The 23,277-nt window shown below is 39.5% G+C and overlaps 1 protein-coding gene across 1 annotated transcript; it reads right to left on the minus strand.

Moving 5' to 3' along the window:
• Nucleotides 1-4,566: 4,566 nt before the first annotated feature.
• Nucleotides 4,567-22,709, minus strand: FAM237A (family with sequence similarity 237 member A). The gene is made up of 3 exons (XM_073645602.1): nucleotides 22,588-22,709; nucleotides 9,611-10,025; nucleotides 4,567-4,906 (listed from the first exon to the last, which is right to left on the minus strand). The coding sequence occupies exons 2-3, from the start codon at nucleotides 10,008-10,010 to the stop codon at nucleotides 4,773-4,775; spliced, it is 534 nt and encodes a 177-aa protein (XP_073501703.1). The 5' UTR covers nucleotides 10,011-10,025; nucleotides 22,588-22,709; the 3' UTR covers nucleotides 4,567-4,772.
• Nucleotides 22,710-23,277: the final 568 nt, after the last annotated feature.

Here is a 23,277-nt window from a genome sequence, read left to right on the forward strand (position 1 = left end):
TTAGGTTTGATCCAGGATCCTGTACTGATCGCATTTCCTTGGTGTCAAGAAGGAATTTTTCCCCGTGATGCAAATTGGCTGAAGGTGTCCTGGGGTTTTTGCCTTCCTCTGGATCAACAGATTTAGGCATAGGTATATTAGTAATACCTTTATTAGAATCATAAGAGTAATACAAAATATAAAACTAATTAAAAAAATTATAAATGGGTTCATTTTTAATTGTAAAGGTGCAGCAATAATAAAAATGGTAATAATAATATATTGATGAAGCTTAGTCCCAGTTAGTTAGTAAGTTAGTGTAGTGTTAGTGTAGGGAGTACAATTAAGGGAGAAAGGTTGAACTTGATGGACCTAGGTCTTTATTCAACCTATGTTACTATGTTACTATGTATGATTCAGCCGATACCATTGAGTTCAACCAACTTTAGTCTAATGTGTATGTGGGCCTTTAGAATACAGTTATATACAGCAAAGTGAATGCAGTGATGTTCAACTGAATGGCACATGAGCTGCAGTTCCCGGTAATGGCCTTTACACTATGAACAAAGCCATGCTGTTCCAACTCTATTCAATGGAAATATCTGATTTGTGGGGAAACTGGGTTTTTACACCACCAACAATATGATATTAATGATCTATTCAAATGATTAGTAGGCAATGGGACAAGATGATTTTAAGGCATATATTCATTAAGACATTGCTTCCTCATATAGTGGGGAAAATAATTATTTGATACACTGCAGATTTTGCAAGTTTTCCCACCTACAAAGAATGGAGAGGTCTGTAATTTTTGTGGTAGGTACACTTCAACTGTAAGAAACAGAATCTTAAAAAAAATCCAGAAAATCACAATGTATGATTTTTATATAATTAATTTGCTTATTATTGCATGAAATAAGTATTTGATACAATAGAAAAACAGAAATTAATATTCGCTACTGAAACCCTTGTTTGCAATTTCAGAGGTCAGATGCTTCTTGTATTTCTTGACCATGTTTACACACACTGTAGCAGGGATTTTGGCTCACTCCTCCATACAGATCTTCTCTAGATCTTTCAGGTTTCGGGGCTGTCACTGGACAACATTGAGTTTCAGCTCCCTCTAAAGATTTTCTATTGGGTTCAGGTCTGGAGACTGGCTAGGCCACTCCAGAACCTTGAAATGCTTCTTATGGAGCCGCCTCTTAGTTGTCCTGGCTGCATGTTTTGGGCCATTGTCATGCTGGAAGACCCAGCCATGACCCATCTTCAATGCTCTTACTGAGGGAAGGAGTTTGTTGGCCAAAATCTCGCAATACATGACCCCATCCATCCTCTCTTCAATACGGTGTAGTCGTCCTAGTCGTCCTGTCCCCTTTACAGAAAAGCACCCCCAAAGTATGAAGTTTCTCCTACCATGCTTCATTGTTAGGACTGTGCTCTTGGGGTTGTACTCATCCTAATTCTTCCTCCAAACACGGCGAGTGGAGTTGATATCAAAAAGTTCCATTTTGGTCTCATCTGACCAAATGACCTTCTCCCATGCCTCCTCTTGCTCATCCAGATGGTCATTGGCGAACTTCAAATGGGCCTGGACAAGTGCTGGCATGGACAGGGGGACCTTGCATGTCCTGCAGGATTTTGATCCATGACGGTGTATTGTGTTACTAACGGTAATGTTTGAGATTGTGGTCCTAGCTCTCTTCAGGTCATTGACCAGGTCTCTTGTGTAGTTCTGGGCTGATTCCAGACCTTTCTCAGAATCATCCTTACCCCACGATGCTAGATCTTTCATGGAGCCACAGACAGAGGAAGATTGACAGTCATCTTGTGTTTCCTCCATTTTCTAATAATTGTGCCAACAGTTTTTGCCTTCTCAACAAGCTGCTTGCCTATTGTCCTGTAGCCCATCCCAGCCTTCTGCAGGTCTACAATTTTGTCCCAAATGTCCTTAGACAGCTCTTTGGTCTTGGCCATGGTGAAGAGGTTGGAGTATGATTGATTGTGTGGACAGGTGTCTTTTATACAGGTAACGAGTTCAAACAGGTGCAATTAATATGGGTGATAAGTGCAGAGTAGGAGGGCTTCTTAAAGAAAAACTAACAGGTCTGTAAGAGCCAGAATTCTTGCTGGTTGGTAGGTGATCAAATACTTATTTCATGCAATAAAATGCAAATTAATTATGTAAAAATCATACAATGTGATTTTCTAGGTTTTATTCTAAGATTCTGTCTCTCACAGTTGAAGTGTACCTACGATAAAAATTACAGACCTCTCCATTCTTTGTAGGTGGGGAAAACTTGCAAAATCGTCAGTATATCAAATACTTATTTTTCCCACTGTATGAGGAAGCAATGTATAAAAAGCATAATTAAATGATTCATAACCTGAAATGTGTCTAGACAATAATTGCACTCACATCCTTCTGTGGCTCAGTCCCTTAAAGAAGTTGTCCACTACTTTTACAATGTGTGATTGGCCGGGGTCCCTGAAAGCGACACCCCCGCCGATCAGCTGGTATTGGTGCCGGTGGCGGCGGCCGCCGGCTAGAAGTGCTCATCTGCGGGGCTCCGCCATCAAGTGGAAATGGCTGCCGCGGTGTACTGCACATCCGCCTCCTATTCAATTGAATGAAGGCTGATATGCAGTACACCGCGGCGGCCACTACCACTTGACGGCAGAGCCCGGCAGGTGAGCACTTACGGCCGGCGGCCAGCACCGCCAGTACCGATAACAGCTGATTGGCGGGGTGCCGCGTGTGGGACCCCGGCCGATCATACATTAATGCCCTATCCTAAGGATAGGGCATCAATGTAAAAGTAGTGGGCAACTCCTTTAACCCAAATCAAACTAAATAACCTTAGTATAAACAGAGAAATTGTGCTGAATGGTAAAATAATAGGAAAGGGAAAAAGCAGATTCTCCATCATTACACTGATATATCACTGGGGTTTTCTGATTAAAGCAGTTAATTTTTTTACGTTTTTAGATATTGTCAGGGATGACACCGGAGAGATCACACAATATCTCATTGCTGCCATCACTTTGTTAGGATTGAGCAGGGATTTGCGCGCACACGATCCCGATTACTCACTACGTAGCTATCGGCAAGCGAGCAGAAAGCATATGGCATACACACCTCCGGATTCCAACGCATGGAATATGTGTATACGCCCCAGTACGGTTACTGCCAGCTCCACGATAACCCAATTATTATTATTCACTGCCACCACCGACCGAGTTTGAAATATAATACAGGCCTGGTAGGATGCTTGCGTTCTGGTAGCGTATGGCTTCGGGGGAGGGAACGATTACAGAGCAAAAGAAACAGGTCTATTAAATTTTATATTTAATCCAAAAGGGAGGCACTGTTTATGAAAAATATACATGATTTTACAAATGGAGACATACAATACATATGCAGCTACACAAGATAATAAGGATTAAAGAAGAACTTACTATAAGACCGCAGAGACAATTCAGTATAGCTGGAGGGGGGGTGCCCCACTTATTGATTTGACCGTTATCGAACGGGATCCGTTGCTTATAGAATCTATACCCCCCTGGCAATGAATACTGACCCATCCTCAGTAGGGTCTTTTATGCCGAAGGGGGAGACCTGCCCACTCACCCCCTGGGATGACATCATGTGGGCTGGACTCCAGCCTTCACATTTTTATTAAAATAGCTGGCTTCTGAGATAACTTATCGCTGGTTGATCGCAGAAGCCCGAAAGTGATACCATATTTTCTATTATGAATTTACCTTTCTCCAGAGACCACACACGATATAGCTGCGGTCTGATATTTTGTACCGCTGTATTACCGCTCCCCGGAGGGGCTTACAGCTACGGAAAAATAAGCATATTGTTCCTTAGCTGACCCTGTCACTAAAAATATGGGCCCCATTTTTATCGGACGTATGGAACTTTAGTTATTCCATATTTAATGTCGGCGCCGGCCCGGCTGCATATTGCAGCTTGGAATTGTTCTGGTTATTGCGAGTGTGTTTGAAGCCTAAACGAGCTTTCCTCCTCACCCGGTTGTAAATTATCACAGGCCTGCGTCAGTGGAAACTACCCTCGCATTTTAATTGGGTTGGTAGCACCCTTTGTGCTAGCATTTGCTTACAAGGCACTTCTCATGTGTGTGTTAATTCGCATACAGACAGATGGTGGATTGTCAGTTCTTCTCCTCTGACCAATACTATAGGGGAGGGGGGCGATCGGTTTCAGGGGGAGAAAGAATATTTGCTTAATATTTTTCTGACAGATATTTTTTAATTTTTTATTCAAAATGGCATAAATAAAAATGCAAAATCCTAAATGATATATTATAGATATATATCGTCAATCTACATACAAAGTTGAGTAACTTTTGAAATTAATTACACTACTTTTCTTGTACTGACCCTACATTTCTATAATCCAGAGCTGAAATCACAATTTTCTTCTTTGCTTTTAGAAACAGTTGACAAAAAATCTCCGACTATGAACCGTAACACAGATTTCACCTTAACCAGTCAGAGGGCCATTTTCATGCATAATGCGCCACAAAATCCTTGTGAGAAAAAAAAATCTGTGCGAGCATACCCCTTTAGTCAAGAAATCAGATACATGCATTGAACCCTTTTATGAACATATTTATTTGTAAGGCATTTGTATCAAACAAATTAATTTACAGATGTATCCAAGTGCAACCTGAAATTGAATGTATGACAGCTATTCACTCTCTGAATGTTCATTACAATTAATGGTCTGAAAAAATGTTGCTTTGGTTTCACTTTAATTTAAACTACTTCCTCTTGATTCCTCTTTTGATACTTCTGAGTAGTCGGGATTCTCTTTTGTTTATTTGGATGCCTATTAACTGCTGAATGAGTTCTTTTTGATCCGGTAAAACAGATCTTCGATTGTGGGAAAATGTTTCTGGAAGAAAAGAGTTAACACAATGAAGCAATTTTCACATGTGCTCTACATACGTCATCAACATATCTGTAGCCTGCAGGAAATCTGCACAAATGTAATTATCTTCCTGTGCTATGATACACTGAACTCATAACTAAATATAGCGGTCACTCTTTCAGTTATTCATCTTACTGTTTCCTTGAAGTTAGTGTTTATCTTGCACCTTTGGTAAGTTTGTAGCATCCACTATTGTTCATAACAGCTTCAGTCTGCACAACTTTCTTATAAATTGCTTTCTAGTGGAAATAGCTAGTATTCTCCTTCTTGGTAAAATGTGTATATTAACATCACAAAATGAATCTCTGCTCATAATAAAAGTTAAATATATGAATATAGATGCGCAAAACTATGTAAATTTGCTTCACCACCATTCTTCCTACACATTACACCATGGAATTTGAAATTCGGATCTTTATTAAAAGGAGCATGTCAGCTGGCTTAGCCCCCCTAACCCACCACCATGACTGTATTACTTCCTTTCCCTTGCATTCTAACAAGCCCCTTTTTGCTGCGTAGCGATTGCTGAATTAATGTAAAATTAACTTTAAGCCATGAGCTAGTTCTCTTTAGAGGGGTTGTCCACTACTCTGGCAACTTCTTCTTAACCACTTAAAATTAGCATTTTACTAGTCCACGTTGAGCAGGACACATAAAATGCTCATTTTAATATTTGGACATATATTTCCAAACTAAGAACACAGGTCTAAGATATCTATTTAATACTGTACTGCATGCAGTTTGTACTGTTAAATCTGGTGTCAGATCTGCCTTAAAGGCGTTGTTCACTGCTCGGACAACCCCTTCTCAATATGTTTTCCCGATGAAAATAATAACACTTATTCTTACCTCAGATGCCGGCGTTGTACCAGCAGTGTCGGCACTTTCTCTCCTGGGGTTTGCATTACATTGTTATGTCACGTAATCCCTGCAGCCAATCAGTACCACTTCACTCTCCCCACCTTTGGACTTGGCACATCCGGAGGAAGTGAGAGAGCAGCAGCTTTCATTTACTCCGGATATATGTGATTTCTCCAAAGGCAGAAAGAGTAAAGCATCCACTGATTGGTCGCAGTGATCACATGATGTAACAATGTCACGCAAACCCTGGGAGAGCCAGTGTCAACACCACTGGAAGGCAAGTATAAGGGCTCGCTCACATGAGCATATACATCGGATGAGTGCTCAATGTTATACTATGAGCAGTGCAGAACTGTGATTTTTTTCTCATGCCGATTTAGCATGAGAAAAAAAATTGCAGAATACTGCAAGTGGCTCTGCAAATCAGATCACACACGCTCATACAAGTCTATGGATGCACGTATACCATCAGACTGCACTCGGATGTCATCAGAGTGCAGTCCAATTTATGCGGACACAGGCAATGGAGAAAATGGGGAAATTAAGTTCTCAGTCTTCTCCACACCTGTGATATGATTCTCTCAGCCAAGAGAATCATAGCACAGTAAACACACTAGGCTCGCGCTCTGATCACAGTTTGAGCCGAGTGTCATTTACATAATCGATTCGATTCTCTTGCATGAGAGAATCAATGCTCGTGTGACCCCGGTCTAAGTGTTATTATTTTACTAGGGGCAAATATACGGATTAAGAAGGGGTTGTCTGAGGAGTGGACAACGCCTTTAACCCCTTCACGCCGCAGCCCTTTTCTGTTTTTTCACTTTTGTTTTTTGCTCCTCTTCTTCCCAGAGCTATAACTTTTTTATTTTTTGGTCAATATGGCCATGTGAGAGCTTGTTTTTAGCGGGACAAGATGTACTTTTGAATGACACCATTGGTTTTACCATATTGTGTACTCGAAAACAGGAAAAAAATTCCAAGTGGGCTGAAATTGCAAAAAAAAAGTGCAATTCCACAGTTGTTGTTTTTTTTTTTTACCATGTTCACTAAATGCTAAAACTGACCTGCCAATATGATTCTCCAGGTCATTACGAGTTTGCAGATACCAATCATGTATAGGTTCTTTTTTATTTAAGTGGTGAAAAAAAATCCAAAGTTTGTTAAAAAAAAAGTTGACATTTTCTGAGACCCGTATCTTCTCCATTTTTCTGGATCAGGTACCGGATGAGGGCTTATTTTTTGTGCGCTGAGCTGAAGTTTCTATCGATACCATTTTGGTGTAGACACAATGTTTTGATCACCCATTATTGCATTTTATTGCAATGTTGCGGCAACCAAACAAACATTATTCTGGCGTTTTGATTTTTTTTTTCTTGTTACGCCATTTACCAATCGGACTAATTCTTTTTATATTTTGAGAGATTGGGCGATTCTGAACGCCGTGATATTAAATATGTCTATATTTAATTTTTTTATTGTTTCATTTTGGGCCACTGGGCGGCGCTCATAGAATCCCGGCAATGACAACCACAGGGGTCTCCTGTAGACCTGCAGATCCTTGGTTGTCAGATCAACCCATCGTTGACTGTCAATCATGTGACGGGCGCGCCGATGGGCTGGATTAGTGGCCATTTTAAATGCCGCTGTCAGAGATTGACAGCGGCATTTAACATGCTAACAGCCGCGGGTGGATCGCGATTCCACCCGCAGCTGTTAGGCGCACATGACAACTGATCAGATTAGTAGTCATGTGTCGGGAAAGATGCGGGCTCAGTGCCAGAGCCTGCATCAAAGGGGGAGACACGCCATGAGCCGTATATGTACGAAGCATGTCGTGAAAGGGTTAAGGCAGATTTGTCACAAGATTTAACAGTACAAGTACAAATTGCATGCGATATTAAATATCTATGTCCAAATATTATAATGAGCATTTTATGTGTCCTGCTCTACTTGGACTGATGAAATGCACATTTAATAACAGGTTGGGAAACTTTGAGAAGGAGTTATACAGCCATTCTGACACAGATTTCCAAAGCAAATGCACCAGCCATATCAAGTCTAAGAGATCTGTTTAATAATATATGCAGCTTGTTTTGTGAAATCTGGTGACAGATCTACGTTTAGTTTCCACTGTCCAATATACAGGAGATACAGCTCCATTATTTGGAATTAAATAGTTGGTAAATTTTCAAAAGTTCGGTCATGTGTGGCTAAAATATACAACATACTTTACATCTACTTTGGTAAAAATTACATTTTTAGGATGATGCTGTTATGTTAAACTGTACAAACTATGTATCATATTATTTTGCCACTCATGAATGCTCAGTTGTCAAAGTTACTAAATTAAAGCACCATTCCATTTTTTTTCTTTTAGCTCTGAAGTGGTGCAACTAATGTAGGGCCCCTGCCCCTAGTCTTATACTTACCCACCGCCATCTTCATCTTTTATCACCGCTGCTCCTGTCGGTCTACAGTAGGTTGTGGGCTGCAGGATCGCTCCAGTGGTTGCTGGAGTGAGCCAGAGGTCACGTTTCAAGGCAAGTCTATGAGGGCCTTCTTTTGGCTCACATAGACTTACAATGAGAGCATGTGACTATTACCACTGACTACTGGTCAGTCGGAAGTTGCGGTTACAAGATGGCTGTGCGGAACCGAAGTGGCACTGGGAACAGCTGAAGACGGTGGGTTATGAGAATAATATTAGGTGCAGGGACCTTACATTAGTGGCACCATTCCAGCGCTGCAATAAAAAAAATGCTGGAGTGGTGCTTTAATTAATTTTTTTACAATAGTAAATGAATGGGGTAATTTTTTTAAAATTTTGTTTAAATAAGGGACATTTTTTAGATTTATATCTCTGGCGTTTCCCAATGTGGAATAGCTCTCGGAGCAGAAATTTCTAAACAAGATGAAATGGATTATGTGTTCAAGCAAAAGTCATGTCGTGAAAAAGTACTGGAACATATAGAGCAACCCGGTAAATATCGCAAACCATATTGGGAACCCGACAGACCTCGTTATAGTCAATAGTCAGCTTCCATATGTGTTTGCCATTTTAGAGATCTGTTCCCTGCATGAACGAGGTATTTTTGTTTCTAAAATGGAACAGATAAACTAATTGCGTAATAGAGATATGAACCTTGCCTAAGGGGTGAAACTATGCTGTCAATGTGACCTAAGCTAGCCTAAGAAAGCATGGCACACTGAAAAAGCGATGCAGCGATTATTGTTCTTTTCATTGTTAAAATATTTTATTATAAGGGTTTAAATTATGTAACAATAAATTAACTAAACAATATAAATATATACAGGTCGGCAGATTTAAAAAGCACACAAGCAAAATAAATTGCCTTACTGGAGTTAACCCATTATAGAAAGACGTTTCTATGTACACTTTTAGGATAAATGGACGTGATAGGGTGGGGCATTTCTGCTTAGCATAGTCACCTATAAACCAGGGTGGAGAGCCAGTGGGAAGAGCATTTATTCACAAGAAGAATCAGTGCCACCATGGTCACACATTCAGTTGCGTGGACACCTTGTCAAACCACATCTTTCATGTATAAGCTTAGTGTTTTTTGGGGGGCTGGCATTTGGAATATTTGATATGAGGGAAATACAATAACATTTTCAGATGACATATGGTACATAAATGTATGCAATTGCTATTAACTATAGACCATTACACATATTTTTTTACAACATGTTTTTATTGTCTTGCCATAATTCACACATTAGATGTTTATATGTTGGATGAATATTGCATGTGTTGTGGTTCTTTTGGCCACACCTCAATGGACTTACTTGATGTGAACTGAGAAACAACATTGGTTATTTTCTTTCCTTCTTCATTTAACTGTCTTCTGCCCAGCCCATGTGTCCTGGAGAGTACGCAGTCCACATAGATGTCCCAGAAAAGTTGTGCTAGGTGCCAAAACAGATCACCATGATTAATATTATCAGATGATTTCAGATATATCATGAAGTCCCAGAATCCAGCCACAGAATCAGCTATCCGGGGCTTTTTCATCTCCAGTAAGATAACCGTTGACGTCTCCCAGCACTGAGGATCTGCTCGACCCAGGGCAAGTGGGTCAACTTGACCATTACAACAAATGGTATGGATGCAAAATATTCCCAGGAACAGCAGTGAAGTTGTTAGCTGCATGCTATAGTACGCTTGCCCAGTGCGTCCAGTCGTCATGTCACTTCCAGTGCTCTTCAAATAAACACACAGATACAGTATATTACAAAAAGATATTTGAGTAGTACAACATTAGGAATAAACATCTTTCATCTCCAACATTTGTTCTCTTATTCCAAAGCTTTCATTAATTTTATGCCATGGGAACTAACATAGGTAAAAAAAAAGAAGAGATCAAGTTGCATGCTTTGAGGTCTAGTGTCTCTATGACTCCACAAAGTACAATGAGACAAAGTATTGTGGGGGCACAGACTGAGAAACTCAACTGAAATGTGATATGTCATCTGTGATAGTGGGCTTCATCAATTTATGGTAGGGTGACAATTGGCTTAAATATAATTATGCTGGTGCTTTAGATGGAATATCCAGGATAAAAAAAATACTTAAAGTAGCACTGTAGTAAAACAAATGAATCATTATGTAACTAGTCACCTAGTATGCATAGATTTCAGCTAGTATATCTATTTTTTATTTGGGTCATGTGATCTCATAGTGACTAACTGGAAATTAAATAACTTTATATTCTTTCCAGGGGTCATATTAGTCACCAGAACTTCCTGGATGATGAAACTGAAAGGACTATTCCACACAAGTTGCCCAGTAATATTTTCACCATAAAGATCTAGTTAGGCTGATGAACAGGAATGAGCAATCTTTGGACTGCATGTTTCTGATTATCGACTTATCTAAACAGGTCAGCTCGTTCCTCAGGTGTGATGATATGTAAGTAAACATGAGAATCATTGTTATATCGAGCTGTGTAGACGGGACATGTGCTGCCAATAACATGATGTTCTGTGCGCACACAACGTACATCCTTAAAGGGGTTGTCCATTACTATGACAACCCCTTCTTGATCTAAATGTTTGTCCCTAATAACAAAAAACCTTATATTCCTGTCCAATGCTAACGCCATTCCAGCGGTGTTGGCACTCGCGGCACTCACAGTCCGGGCTGCTGCTGATCTCTTATTTCCTCTTATTGTTCAATAAGGCGGGGACAGTGACGCAAGCGCCGATTGGGCCCCGGACTCACGTGTCATAACAACCGCACTTGAGCCCTGGGAACGCAAGAGCCGACACCTTTTATCAAGGCCAAACATTTAGATCAAGAAGGGGTTGTCCTAGTAGTGGAGTGGACAACCCTTTATCAATAATGGAAACAAGTGATTTTCATATGGCAACTTATGGCACCATTGTAAAAAAATATTGCATGATTTTTATGCTATTCAGTTGCAATCATAAGTATGCAACCCCCATTGCAAATCTGATTTATTAGCAAAATTTCCAAACTTTCTGATGTTTTGCTATAAACCAATTAAACAAGAATTAACTCAACTAATACAGCAACGCTACTTTTAATGACTACAGCCGCCTCACAGTTATTCAATCCCTTCAAGCGTATTTGTTACTTAGCAAAGCACCTTTTGGTTGTTATGACCTGCTGAAAATGTTATGCTTAACCAGACATCATCTTCTGGCAATGTTTCTGAGGAATCTTAGCCTAATCTCTATGGGCAATGGTCTTGGTTTACTAAAATGTTTGGGTTTGTGTGCTGCAACTGTCTTCTTCAATTCCCAATAAAGATTTTCTATGGGATACATGTCAGGCAACTGTGATAACTGCTCCTGAAACTTTCCGGACTCTTTCTGAAACCAAGTCTGGTGGATTTTGAGGCATGCTTGTGATAATTGACCTAATAATGACTTCCAAGCTTCAGCTTCCTCACAAAAGGCATTATGTTTTCAGATACTAGATTGAATCATGTTGCCCTACCCCGAGCATTACTGAGCTACAACCATGCTTTATTGTAGGCATGATATTTTCAGCGTATGCATCATTCTTCCTCCATACATACTGCTGATCTATACTAACGTAAAGTTCTAGTTTTGGTTCAACCATCCACTAAATATAATCCCAATGCTTCTCTGACTTACTTATATGGTTTGCAGGTTATAGAACCTGACTTTTCTTGTGCTTTTGGGTCGGTAGAGATGCACGTCTTGGAGTTCAGGCATGGAGTCTGGTATGGAAGGGTTAATATTTTCCTCCTTGTTCTATATTTTGTTTAATATTAACTAGTCTTTTAGTCCCATATTTTGTTTAAAAATTTTCAAGGTTCCATATTTGGTCTAATATTTTCTTATCTTATATGTGATGCTCTGTGAAAACTGTGTTATAAGTAGTATACTGGGACAGGCATGATAGCCGAAAGTTATCATGACATACTCCGGAGAAGGGGTAGTTGGTGGAACTTCCAATGGGAACTTTGCATTCAGTGTTACTTTTGTCTGTAAATGGTGTAAGAAAACTAAACACAGGGCAATAAATAGAATTGTTTATGGTCACGACCTCTGTGCATTCTTTTCTCTGAGTGCTTGTGACTAAGAAGGCCAAGTCCCACAATTTGGTCTCACTGGTAATCCCATAGTCTGATTTTGGGTCAGAACAAAACAGCTACAAGTCCTTCAAAGTTTAGCCTGAGATTTACTGTGCAGGCTGAAAGCTCTGTACCTGCTGCCAATGAATCTTGGTGCAGGTCTTTTGCAGTCACTCAAGGGTTTTGACCACTTGCAGTTACAGAAAGTGCCACAGCTGTGAGCACTGCAGCACATAGACTGCCAGGTCGCAGGCAGAAAGGTGAGTCGAGTCAGTGAGTCACCACACACTGCGGTATTATCTGCCTGCACGATAACCTTAACTGACAGTGAGCACAGTAATGTGAAGGCCGGAGAGCAGTGTCAAGTGGGGGGTGTGGATCACTACGGTATGTCAATTCTGCACGATTCTTCATTTGCCCAAGAACATGAACCCACTTTAAGCCCTGTTCCTTGGCAGGAGAGGGAATAGAAAATTCTATAGTAAAAAAGCAAAGGTGCTGCACAGAGTGCATTGGGGCATGCAAAAAGTGTATGTGTGTGTGTTTTTATAATCCATCCCCATAGTAACCATCCCGTTTCTAATCACTACTTTTTCAGTAGGAGGCAAGACATATGGTAACAACATACATCAAATCTTGTGGAGGTTGGGATGGTGAATAGTCCAGGATAGTGGAACTTGAAAGAGTGTGTGGATTATTACTCACTGACACATATTGAGGGGGTTAGGTGGGCAACAGGTTTTGACTGATTCTTACCCATTCGCAGAGAACATGTGCCATTTGATTCATCTGCCTATGGTACAAAACTACCTTATCAGAGCCCTGCTCATTGTAGAGGTTCTAACTCATACATGTCAAACTCTGGCCTGTGGGCCAAATCTGGCTGTATTTGGCCTGCGACATCAGAATCTCTACTCCTATGTGGGGCCATTATTCTTCATGGAGGACTATGTGGGGCCCATTATTCCGTATGGAGGACTATGTGGGGCCATTATTCTTCATGGAGGACTGTGTGGGGCTCATTAAATTGTATGGAGGACTATGTGGGGCCATTATTCTTCATGGAGGACTATGTGGGGCCCATTATATTGTATGGAGGACTATGTGGGGCCCATTATTCTGTATGGAGGACTATGTGGGGCCATTATTCTGTATGGAGGACTATGTGGGACCCACTATACTGTATGGAGGACTATGTGGGGTCATTATACTGTTTGGAGGACTATATGACGCCCATTATAATTTATGGAGGACTATGTGGGGCACATTATTCTGTATGGAGGACTGTGTGAGGCCCATTATACTGCATGGAGGACAATATAGGGCCCATTATACTGTATGGAGGACTATGTGGGCCCATTATTTTGTATGGAGGACTGTGTGGGACCCATTATTCTGTATACTGGTTGGCCCATGATTTTATCCAAGTTTTTTATTTTGTCCCTCTGTGTGTTTGAGTTTGACATCCTTGTTTTAACTGGTGCTGTCAGCTTGTATTAACAGACTGCAAACAGCTTGATTCATTTCTGAATACAACTGACTGATTAGTTGCATGAAGAGTGTAAATATGAACCCTTTTAAAAGAATACAATTTTACCTGGGATGTTATTATGCTATCATTGAATTATTTACCTAACCACAACATTGACCTATTTTGGGATTATCTCTATCCGTAGGATCTATACATGCTTCCGTGTCTATGCTATTTGTATGTGTTCTGATCATATCATCTTTTTGCCTGTTGCATTTGATCAGACATTCATATTGTGTTTTTTCTCATTGTGCACATGGGATGTTTTGGAGCATTTTAAATATATTTAAATAAAAATTTATTATTTTTAAAGGGTCCATATTTACACGTATTCTATTCCCCTTTTCTGGTAACTATTTTAACTCTAGTTCAATAAAGCAAAACAAAAGAAACAAATAGAATAGAATATAAAACCTTAAAAGCGCTACAACATTTGTATCAAAGTCTTCATTGGGTAGAAAACACTGTGGTGCTATTTTATTCTATTTGAATTGTTTTGCGTTTTGTAAGTAATAAATAATCTTGAGAATTGAATCAAACTCTATGCACTGTGTCTATACAAATAGACATCATCAGATAGAGCCTCATTCTTCTACTATTGGAATATATCTGCTTTACCTACAGCACTCCAACCATGAAGAATGGGGAATGAGGCAGGTAGCAGCCAGCGAATACAGAATTGTGCTAGACTTTCGCACATAGCTAACAAAGGTGAGCACAGATATATTTGTCTTCTCCTCTCTTTTTTTTAATTTATTGGTAATTTACTTTGGGGAGCCTCATTACTTCACTATCTCTCCCCTTTTTCTAAATATTCTGTATTCGTTAATTGTATAATTTTATATTGAATTTGGAGAAATCACTTGGTATATTGGTTGGGTTGAGGCTTTGAAATTGATCTAGTTTTATTGCTTTATTGCAAACATCAGAATGTTTGTAAAATGTAATTAGTAAACATAATTTGCTATAGGGGGGAAGTTGAATAATTTAAAAATTTCCATTGCACCTGTACAATAGCCCCACTGTGTATTACCTACAATCCATTTTTAAGTTGAGTTTCAATCATTTTCAAGATTGTTATTTATCACCCCTATGTGGTAATACACTGAACTTTATGATGGAGGTGGGAAAAGCAATGATGGAGGTGGGGAGAACAATGATGGGGATGTGGGAGAGCAGTGATGGAGGTGGGGGAGATGACAATAATGGATATATTTTGATTGGTGCATGGCTGATAGTATATTAATGGTGGGGTACATGTCTGTATTCAGGGTCACAGAGCAGGTCACATATATTGTATGTATACAATATATGTGACCTTGTTATTTTTAGGGCTGCGGTGATCATTGTGAAAAGACAAGTCGTGGCTGGGAGATTTCGATATGAAGGTCTGACCAGATGGAGAAGAAGCAGCAGAAACCGACTTTAATCAGATGAGATGTCAGCAGTAAGTGCCTGGATGTAAATTTTATTCTGTATCTGCACTGTGTGACTTGGAGTGATAATGTTTAATGTAAAATCCCTTAGGCTGCATTCTCCCATTTGTGTGAAATTTCCGTGAGCTGCCAAATTTTTTTATTTGACGGCACACGGACTCGTAGAGTTTTCTGGGTCCATTCACATTTCCGTGAAAATCACTGATCTGAGAATTAGATCTGTGAGGGTCAGAGAATTTCCTGTTCTGATCCGAGAACTAGAGTAGGACATGGTCAATGCGTCTGTAAAACAGGGCAGCACACCGACACTGCACACAGATGCAGGAATGTAGCCTTATTATGTATAGCCTAGTTCCTTTGTATATAGTGTACTCACTTATTATGTATTGCGCCATCCTTAGTTACATACTTTCAACTTTTATTATGTATAACACCCTCCCTTTTTACGTACCATCCTCTCTAGTTATATATGGTGCCATCCTTTATTATATAGCTTCCTCTGCTCTTATGTACAGTGCTGTCCCTTACATAGCATATTCTTGTTATTATTGTCAGTCACAGCACCCTCTACTATTACATAGTCATTAGATATAAAATAACTACTGATGGAGGAGCTGGTGAGGCAGCATCTGACCAGAAGACCAGTCCATCAGCTCCTCCGTCAGAAAAGAAGCTTTCCCACACTCCATCAGCCGTCATTGCATTATATATCTAAAAAGAGAAGACGCTATGTAATAAAGAACAGGGCGCTATATTATCCGATATGTAAGGGACGGTGCTGTACATAACAAGAGAGAGCACTGAGTAATAAGGGACAGCAATATACATAATAAAGGAGACTATGTAAGATATATATGTACATATTTGGCTATATATATACTTGTAGCTTTGTCGCCATAAAAGGAGGGGGGCCCAGACACATTTCTTGCACAGGGGCCCCAAGCTGTCAGTGTCCGCCCCTGATTGTGTGTATTGTGTCCATTGTCACGATTCCCCTGAGTTCCCTGTGCGGGTCATGTATGTGATTTGGATATTTGTGGTCAGGTGCTGGTTAATGTCACTTGGCTACTTTAAATATAAGAGAATTCAAAATAGTGCAGGAGTTTAGTCGGCACATTACCATAGAATCATAGAATCATAGAATGTAGAGTTGGAAGGGACCTCCTGGGTCATCTGGTCCAACCCCCTGCTCAAAGCAGGATTCACTAAATCATCTCAAACAGATGTCTGTCCAGCCTCTGTTTGAAGACGTCCATTGAAGGGGAACTCACCACCTCTCGTGGCAGCCTGTTCCACTCATTGATCACCCTCACTGTCAAAAAGTTTTTTCTAATATCTAATCTGTGTCTCCTCCCATTTAGTTTCATCCCATTGCTTCTAGTCTTTCCTTGTGCAAATGAGAATAAAGATGATCCTTCTACAATGTGACAGCCCTTGACATATTTGTAGACAGCTATTAAGTCTCCTCTCAGTCTTCTTTTTTGCAAGCTAAACATTCCCAAATCCTGCAACCGTTCCTCATAGGACATGGTTTGCAGACCAGTCACCATTCTGGTCGCTCTTCTCTGAACTTGCTCCAGTTTGTCTATGTCTTTTTTAAAATGTGGTGCCCAAAACTGTACACAGTATTCCAGATGAGGTCTGACCAAAGAGGAGTAAAGTCCAATAATGACTTCACGTGATCTAGACTGTATGCTTCTGTTAATACATCCCAGAATTGTATTTGCCTTTTTTGCTGCTGCATCACACTGTTGACTCATGTTCAGTCTATGATCTATTAGTATACCTAAGTCTTTTTCACATGTACTGTTGCTTAGCTCTATTCCTCCCATTCTGTATATGCTTTTTTCATTTTTATTGCCCAGATGTAGTACTTTGCATTTTTCTCTGTTAAAAACCATTCTGTTGTTTGCTGCCCACTGCTCCAGTTTATTTAGGTCTTTTTGAATCCTCTCTCTCTCTTCTCTAGTATTAGCTATCCCTCCTAGCTTTGTGTCATCAGCAAATTTAATCAGTATCCAAGTCACTTACATGTGGTCTGATGACTGCTCACCCGCACTGGAAATATAGGGGAATTGTGACAGTGTGTATGTTATATATTGCCACTATTCGGCAGTGACGTCAGACTTCTGTTCTTAAACCACAAAACTCTTTAATATTTATCCTGATAACATCTCATACAGGTAAATTTAATAATTCTAAGAAAATGAGTCATAGATTAAGAAATTGACACAGTATTCTAATTCTTTACTTGAGACTGAAGGTAGCAATCTGGAATCAGATGTGTCCTGCATAGTTCATCTGTATCTCCATAAGGCAGACAGCAGCAGATATGGCCAGTGTTTTCAGGCCACGTGCTCACGGAGAGCTCACCGATCCAGTAACAACCTGCGTGCCTGTGCACATGAGCGCATCTTCATAGAGACCAATGGTCGGTGTGGAGAATGCTAGCAGCGAGCACGCACTAGTCTGCTCCACTTTACTGATCAATCAGGTGCATGTCAGACAGAACCAGCACCAGTCCGCTATGCCAAACAGCCCAGTGTAACAGTGTAAACCTGGCCTAAAAGTATGGATAAACCCAATACAAGATTATGTAATCTGACAACAAGGTTAGAAAAGGCTGAATGGGAAGAATCCATTTAAGGATATATTCACATGTAGCGGATTTGCTGAGGAAAATTGATGAAGCAGCAAGTAAATCTAAACTGAAGAGAAATCCTGCTCCATGAACAGTTAATGTTTTATTCACATAAGATGGACATACAGAGTCAGCAGTACAGCTTACAAAGCACGCATCAACGCGTTTCAGGTGTCTACGCACCCGTGATTAGGGAGCTGGATTTTTCTTCCTTTTGCAGTTTCCACGTCTTGACGTGGTGTTTCCTGCTCCAAACTCCTCCAAGATGCAATACAGTGAGCTGGACTATATTTCTCTTATGACAGCAAGTAAATCTCCATAGTAACGGGAGCCGGGTCCCCACTGGTCGCTGCGTCCTGGCCTCCAGGGAGGACATCTCAGTACTACTGCAGCCTGGGGGACCATAGGAGAACACTTTGTTATCATAAATTCAAAAATAGTGTTTTTTTCTATTTATTCTGGGATTGCGGACTTTGCTGAGGTTCCATGGGAAATAGTTTCCAAAATTCACAAAAAAAATGGGGTTTGCACATAGAAATACTTATATGAAAAAAAATCTCTGCAGTGTGTTGATGAAATTTGTTAAAAACATAAAAGGGGGAGAGGGAACAAGGGAGAGTCAGCTCACCGCAATCATAAAATAAATGTGAGATCTTATACTAACCTGTTTTTCCATCATCGTTGGAGAACTACTTTTTTTTTACGACATTTGTTAAAATCTCATCTTTTTTGGTAGAGTATACATTGTATTTATTTTAATTGGAGTCCTGAATTGAATACAACTCCTCCAGCAGCGGCGTTCAGCAATATGAGCACAGCTGTGTTAGGACTGTGCAGGCTGCAGTCAATCAGTGGCCGCTGTGGCTGCAGCTTTCACTATTTCCTCAGAACGGACGTCCGCCTGACAGAACATGGATGCGCTGCAGCTTAATGGCTGCAGGCGGCATATGACACAACAAGTCATGTCACCCTCCAGGAACTGTGACGTTGATAATTCTGTAATGGTGCCGCTGCGGTAGGGGAGGACACATTGCTTTTATTTGAATTTGCGTCCTAAATTGATAATGAAGCAGGGGTTGTCTAGTAGTGGACAACCCTATAAAAGATGGACAGAGCAATTTAATAAATTTTGTCTGAAATAAATAAAATTAATGCACTTCAGGCAAGAAAATCAATGTTCAATTAATCTGTCTGTATAGTAAATTCTTCTCTCATTATTATTTTACACATATAGGGAAATATCTATGATAATGGTGTTATCAGGACCCTGCTCAGAATTAACCTATAGCTGTGATGGTGGGCCTTGAAGGTCCTCAGTTTGCAATAATGACTTTTGGCATTGCTGCTTTGGAGTTGAGGGAGTGTATCAGTGAGCAATCCTGTATTAAGAACACACTAGGACTAACAGCGCCTAAAAGGAACCAGAACCATTGGCTCCTGATCATGTGATCACTGCAGTAGCCAATCGCTGGGGTCAATTTAGTGAAATAGGAGAGTTCTGTCATGTGACTGTACAGCTTTGGTGTTTGTCAGCAGCAAATCACAACTTTTTTTAGATATCTGTAGCAAATCCTAAACTCGGTGCATGTTCTGATTCTGTCAAATTTGCATATTGATGACATTTCACATAGCACATGTCAACATGACCCTTTTCCATGTTTTCATCCCTGTATCATATTCTGCTACAGGCCTAAAGTTATCTTTCAGAAAGAAATAAAGTGCTTCTAAATTGGCATTTTCATGATGGTGTTTAGATAAATGTCTTTCTTCAGGAGTCCTTAACATACTCCAGACATTAGCTAATCAGTGTCTGTCACTTATGGGCAGATGTGTTTCTGTCTTTTGAAACTCATAAGCACAGAACTGGCATCTGTGAAGGTCCATTGGTTTCTCCCTTAGGACTATTGACTCTTCCTAGGGAAAATCAGCAAGTAGTGAGAGAGTACATTATTACCTTTGCTCCTTTTTTGGATAGAATTGTTTCAAGGAGTATTGATTATAGTTTTTGTCAAGAAAGTAGTATGGTGATCTTAAAAATGTGAATTATTACTTTGGGTCAAGATCAATTATTAAATAGCATAGTACTGTATAAGTGCTAGTGTTATATGTCCATTTGTGGCAATGTTTTAATAGAGTAATCGGCTAGGTCACAAATGATGAAAGGTACAAGACACCCCACAATAACAGCAAAGTCTATTAATATCCAATGTAATCAAAATTATAGTTCAATTATACCATATCTATATCATACAGTTCATACAACCAAAATATTATTCATGGCTATTATCTTTCACACTGTCCTGCTTCATACAATGTTAGTTTGGGCTTGTAGTTTCAGAATCATTGATTAGTTCCTTGGCATATATCAAAGAGACCAAGAGTCCCCAATCTTTCCACTAATATAAACCTTTATAGTAGTATTGATATGAATACCACAAGTCTCACTAAAACCTAACAAATTTCATTTTATTTATAATTAAAGTAACTAATTAAAGACACTTTAATTATAAATCATATTAATTAATTGATTTATAATAAATAAACGTGTAAAAAAACTAATGAACTGGACTGAATACGAGGGGTATTGTTATCATGAACCACAAGGGTCCAAGTAGTAATTTGGAAGGAACATGATTACATGAATACATCACTGTAAATGTTGTTCAGATAATTTATTTTAAGGATGGTCCGCAGTGATTATAGATTGTCTAACCTCTATCGTATTGATTTTTGCACAGGAAATCAGCCTATCCTATTAGAAAGAATTCAAATTACAAAATAATTAAGCTAAAAGTACCTTTCTGTTCTATATACTCCATACATTTTTATACATGATCATATAATATTGTATACCCTCAAGTATATGGTTTTTCAAAATGAAAAATTGGAAATAATCATGTAGAAGTCACCAGAAACTTTATAATGATCCCTTTTACTTTGCAGGAGTCCTTTTTAGTGTTAACAATGATTATTTATGTTTAATTTTTAACTAATCATATAAACAAAGTGCAAAACACATGTACTGTATCATATATTATCTTTAGTGCAACTGTTGTGCAATTTTTCCTGGTTTGTAATCAGACTTCAAACTTGTCTGTTATAAGGCAGTTAGAATTATTGCTTTGACTGTATAGAAAATGCTCTATGAATCACAAAGTATGTTGTAGAAAAGTAGGATTTTCGTATAGTGTGTGTCTTTAATCTGATGTCATCCATAGTTTAGGCATCAGGATGTTATAAAACATAAAACTTGGTCTGTTTTGATCAATCAATCACAGACACATAAATCTACACTTATCTATTTTTATACAGGAAAATGCAATAATCATTGTGTAATTTCTGCCTGTAAATTGTAATAGTAGAGAAACAGATATTTTTCATAAAGATTAAGAACTTACTATAGGTTGTCATGCATGTTTATCTATAAAACAGACAAGATAGAATAAAGATATGATAGACAGATAATGATGGATAGATAGATGAGATGAGAGAGAACGAGACATGAAAGATCCATAGAGAGATGATAGATATTTGATAGAGATAAAAATGTATGAATATACATAATATACTGGTCTGCTGTATAACTGTGTAAATTGGTTGGTTTGGCACTCTCTGTGGGGGTTAACACACTGATCAGTGTAGATAGACATGTCCTGGTAATTCTATGTCAGGGTATCTGTACATGTAGACTTTTTTCTGTAAATTGCTGCAGTCTTGCAATGCAGTTAGTCGCTGTCCTTGGTGCTGGATCTCCCTACCTACTTTATAACATTCTGTTTTTCAATCCATATTCTGCCAGTTTACCATATTACCTCTTACTTCATGCACCTTCTGTGTATCCCCTCTAGGTACTTATCACCATGACCTCTCGCTGTCCACTATCCTGACATGTAAAGATTCATTATCTAACCTCTCACTACTTCCATCCATGTACCCCACACTTCTCCACATGCTTGGGGCATGCCTGTACAACCCGTACTAGCTTTACACCCATGTGTCCCCCTTTACTTCTGCTCTCCATTCATCTCTGTTAGTGCCTCTCTGCACTCTCTACAACTACTACAAGTTCTAATATTCCCCAGTCTTTCCTTCAGTAATGTTATAAATTCTGCTTATATTTGCTTGTCGCCTGTCCCTCTGTATTATAACTTCCAATTCTCCCCAGTCTTCTCTTCTGTAGATGTTATAATACAGTTCTAAATGATTTTTACATTAGCTTGTCACCTCTTTCCTTTTGTATAATAGTTCAGTGTCCTTTCTGTAGCTGCTACAATGCTCCCTGAGTTATGTTTTTTGCACTGCACAAGTTATAGTTGAGTTATACATGATGGTTAGAATGACTTCTTAACTCTTTCCTCTGTGCAAGTTCTAATACTTCACAGTCTTCCCTTCTTTAGATGTCTAACACCCCCTGAGTAATACATCATATCTATAATGGATTGTGAACTCCTTCTCCTGGGTAATCCAGTCCAGAGCAGATACTTTCTGAGCATTATGCCCCTTTTCCTCTACTCTCTATCACACAATTACAAGCCTCAGTTTCTCCCCTGTCCCTGCAGTGGACAGAGATCAGTATAGTGGCTTCTTACCTTGCAGTCTTTGTCTGTCAGGTGGTTAACCCTAAGGTGACACTTGTCAGCTGCCCCTGATCACAGTCTGCTCCACAACTCACCAGGCTTCACTTGCTCTTTTTAAGAAGGGGGAGTGACCGGGACTTCTGTGCCTGTACGTCAAAGCTCAGCGGAGGATCGTCCACCCATTTGGAGATGTCAGTGAGCTCTCAGTGCAGTGATCTCCCCTTCCTCCTTGCTTAATACCAGGTAATCCTCTATTAGCTCAGGACAATATGGAATTGCCTCTGGTCTTTCGCAAATAGCTTCATTTAGCAGTAATATGTGATTGAGGTTTAAGCTGGGGTCATCTCATTAACTGCACCCTTGTGTCAAACTTCCGTCATCAGGTGCTATTTTCATGTTGTTTTCATGAGTCCAGTCCACCAGGAAGGCTTAAATTGTAAAAGCACCAGAAGCCAATGAACAGCTATCTGTGCAGCCTAATCTACACACCGGCAGCAGTGACAAGGTGAGAGGATGGCTCTCATCACACAGCAATCATTTACCAATAGTTATGCCATAATACAGAGTTAATATAGTTTTCAATTTCTAACATTTAAAGCAATATGCTGCTTTTAAAAATAAAATGCATTATTATCTTAAAGGGGTGGTCCTGCACCTAAAATGTATGTTTTTAAATATTTATCTTTACACGCTAATCACTTT

The sequence above is a fragment of the Phyllobates terribilis genome, unplaced genomic scaffold, assembly GCF_046119375.1.
Source record: "Phyllobates terribilis strain yellow unplaced genomic scaffold, ASM4611937v1 Scaffold_9__5_contigs__length_417890890, whole genome shotgun sequence".
NCBI lineage: Eukaryota > Metazoa > Chordata > Amphibia > Anura > Dendrobatidae > Phyllobates > Phyllobates terribilis.

Bases quoted from the DNA above. Each gene is read 5' to 3' on its own strand.
- FAM237A (XM_073645602.1), bottom strand. From the start codon at position 10,010: ATGACGACTGGACGCACTGGGCAAGCGTACTATAGCATGCAGCTAACA. The intron at 4,907-9,610 runs GTAAGTCCATTG...CTTTTCTTCCAG, and splicing joins TGTTTCTCAGTTCACATCAA to AAACATTTTCCCACAATCGA.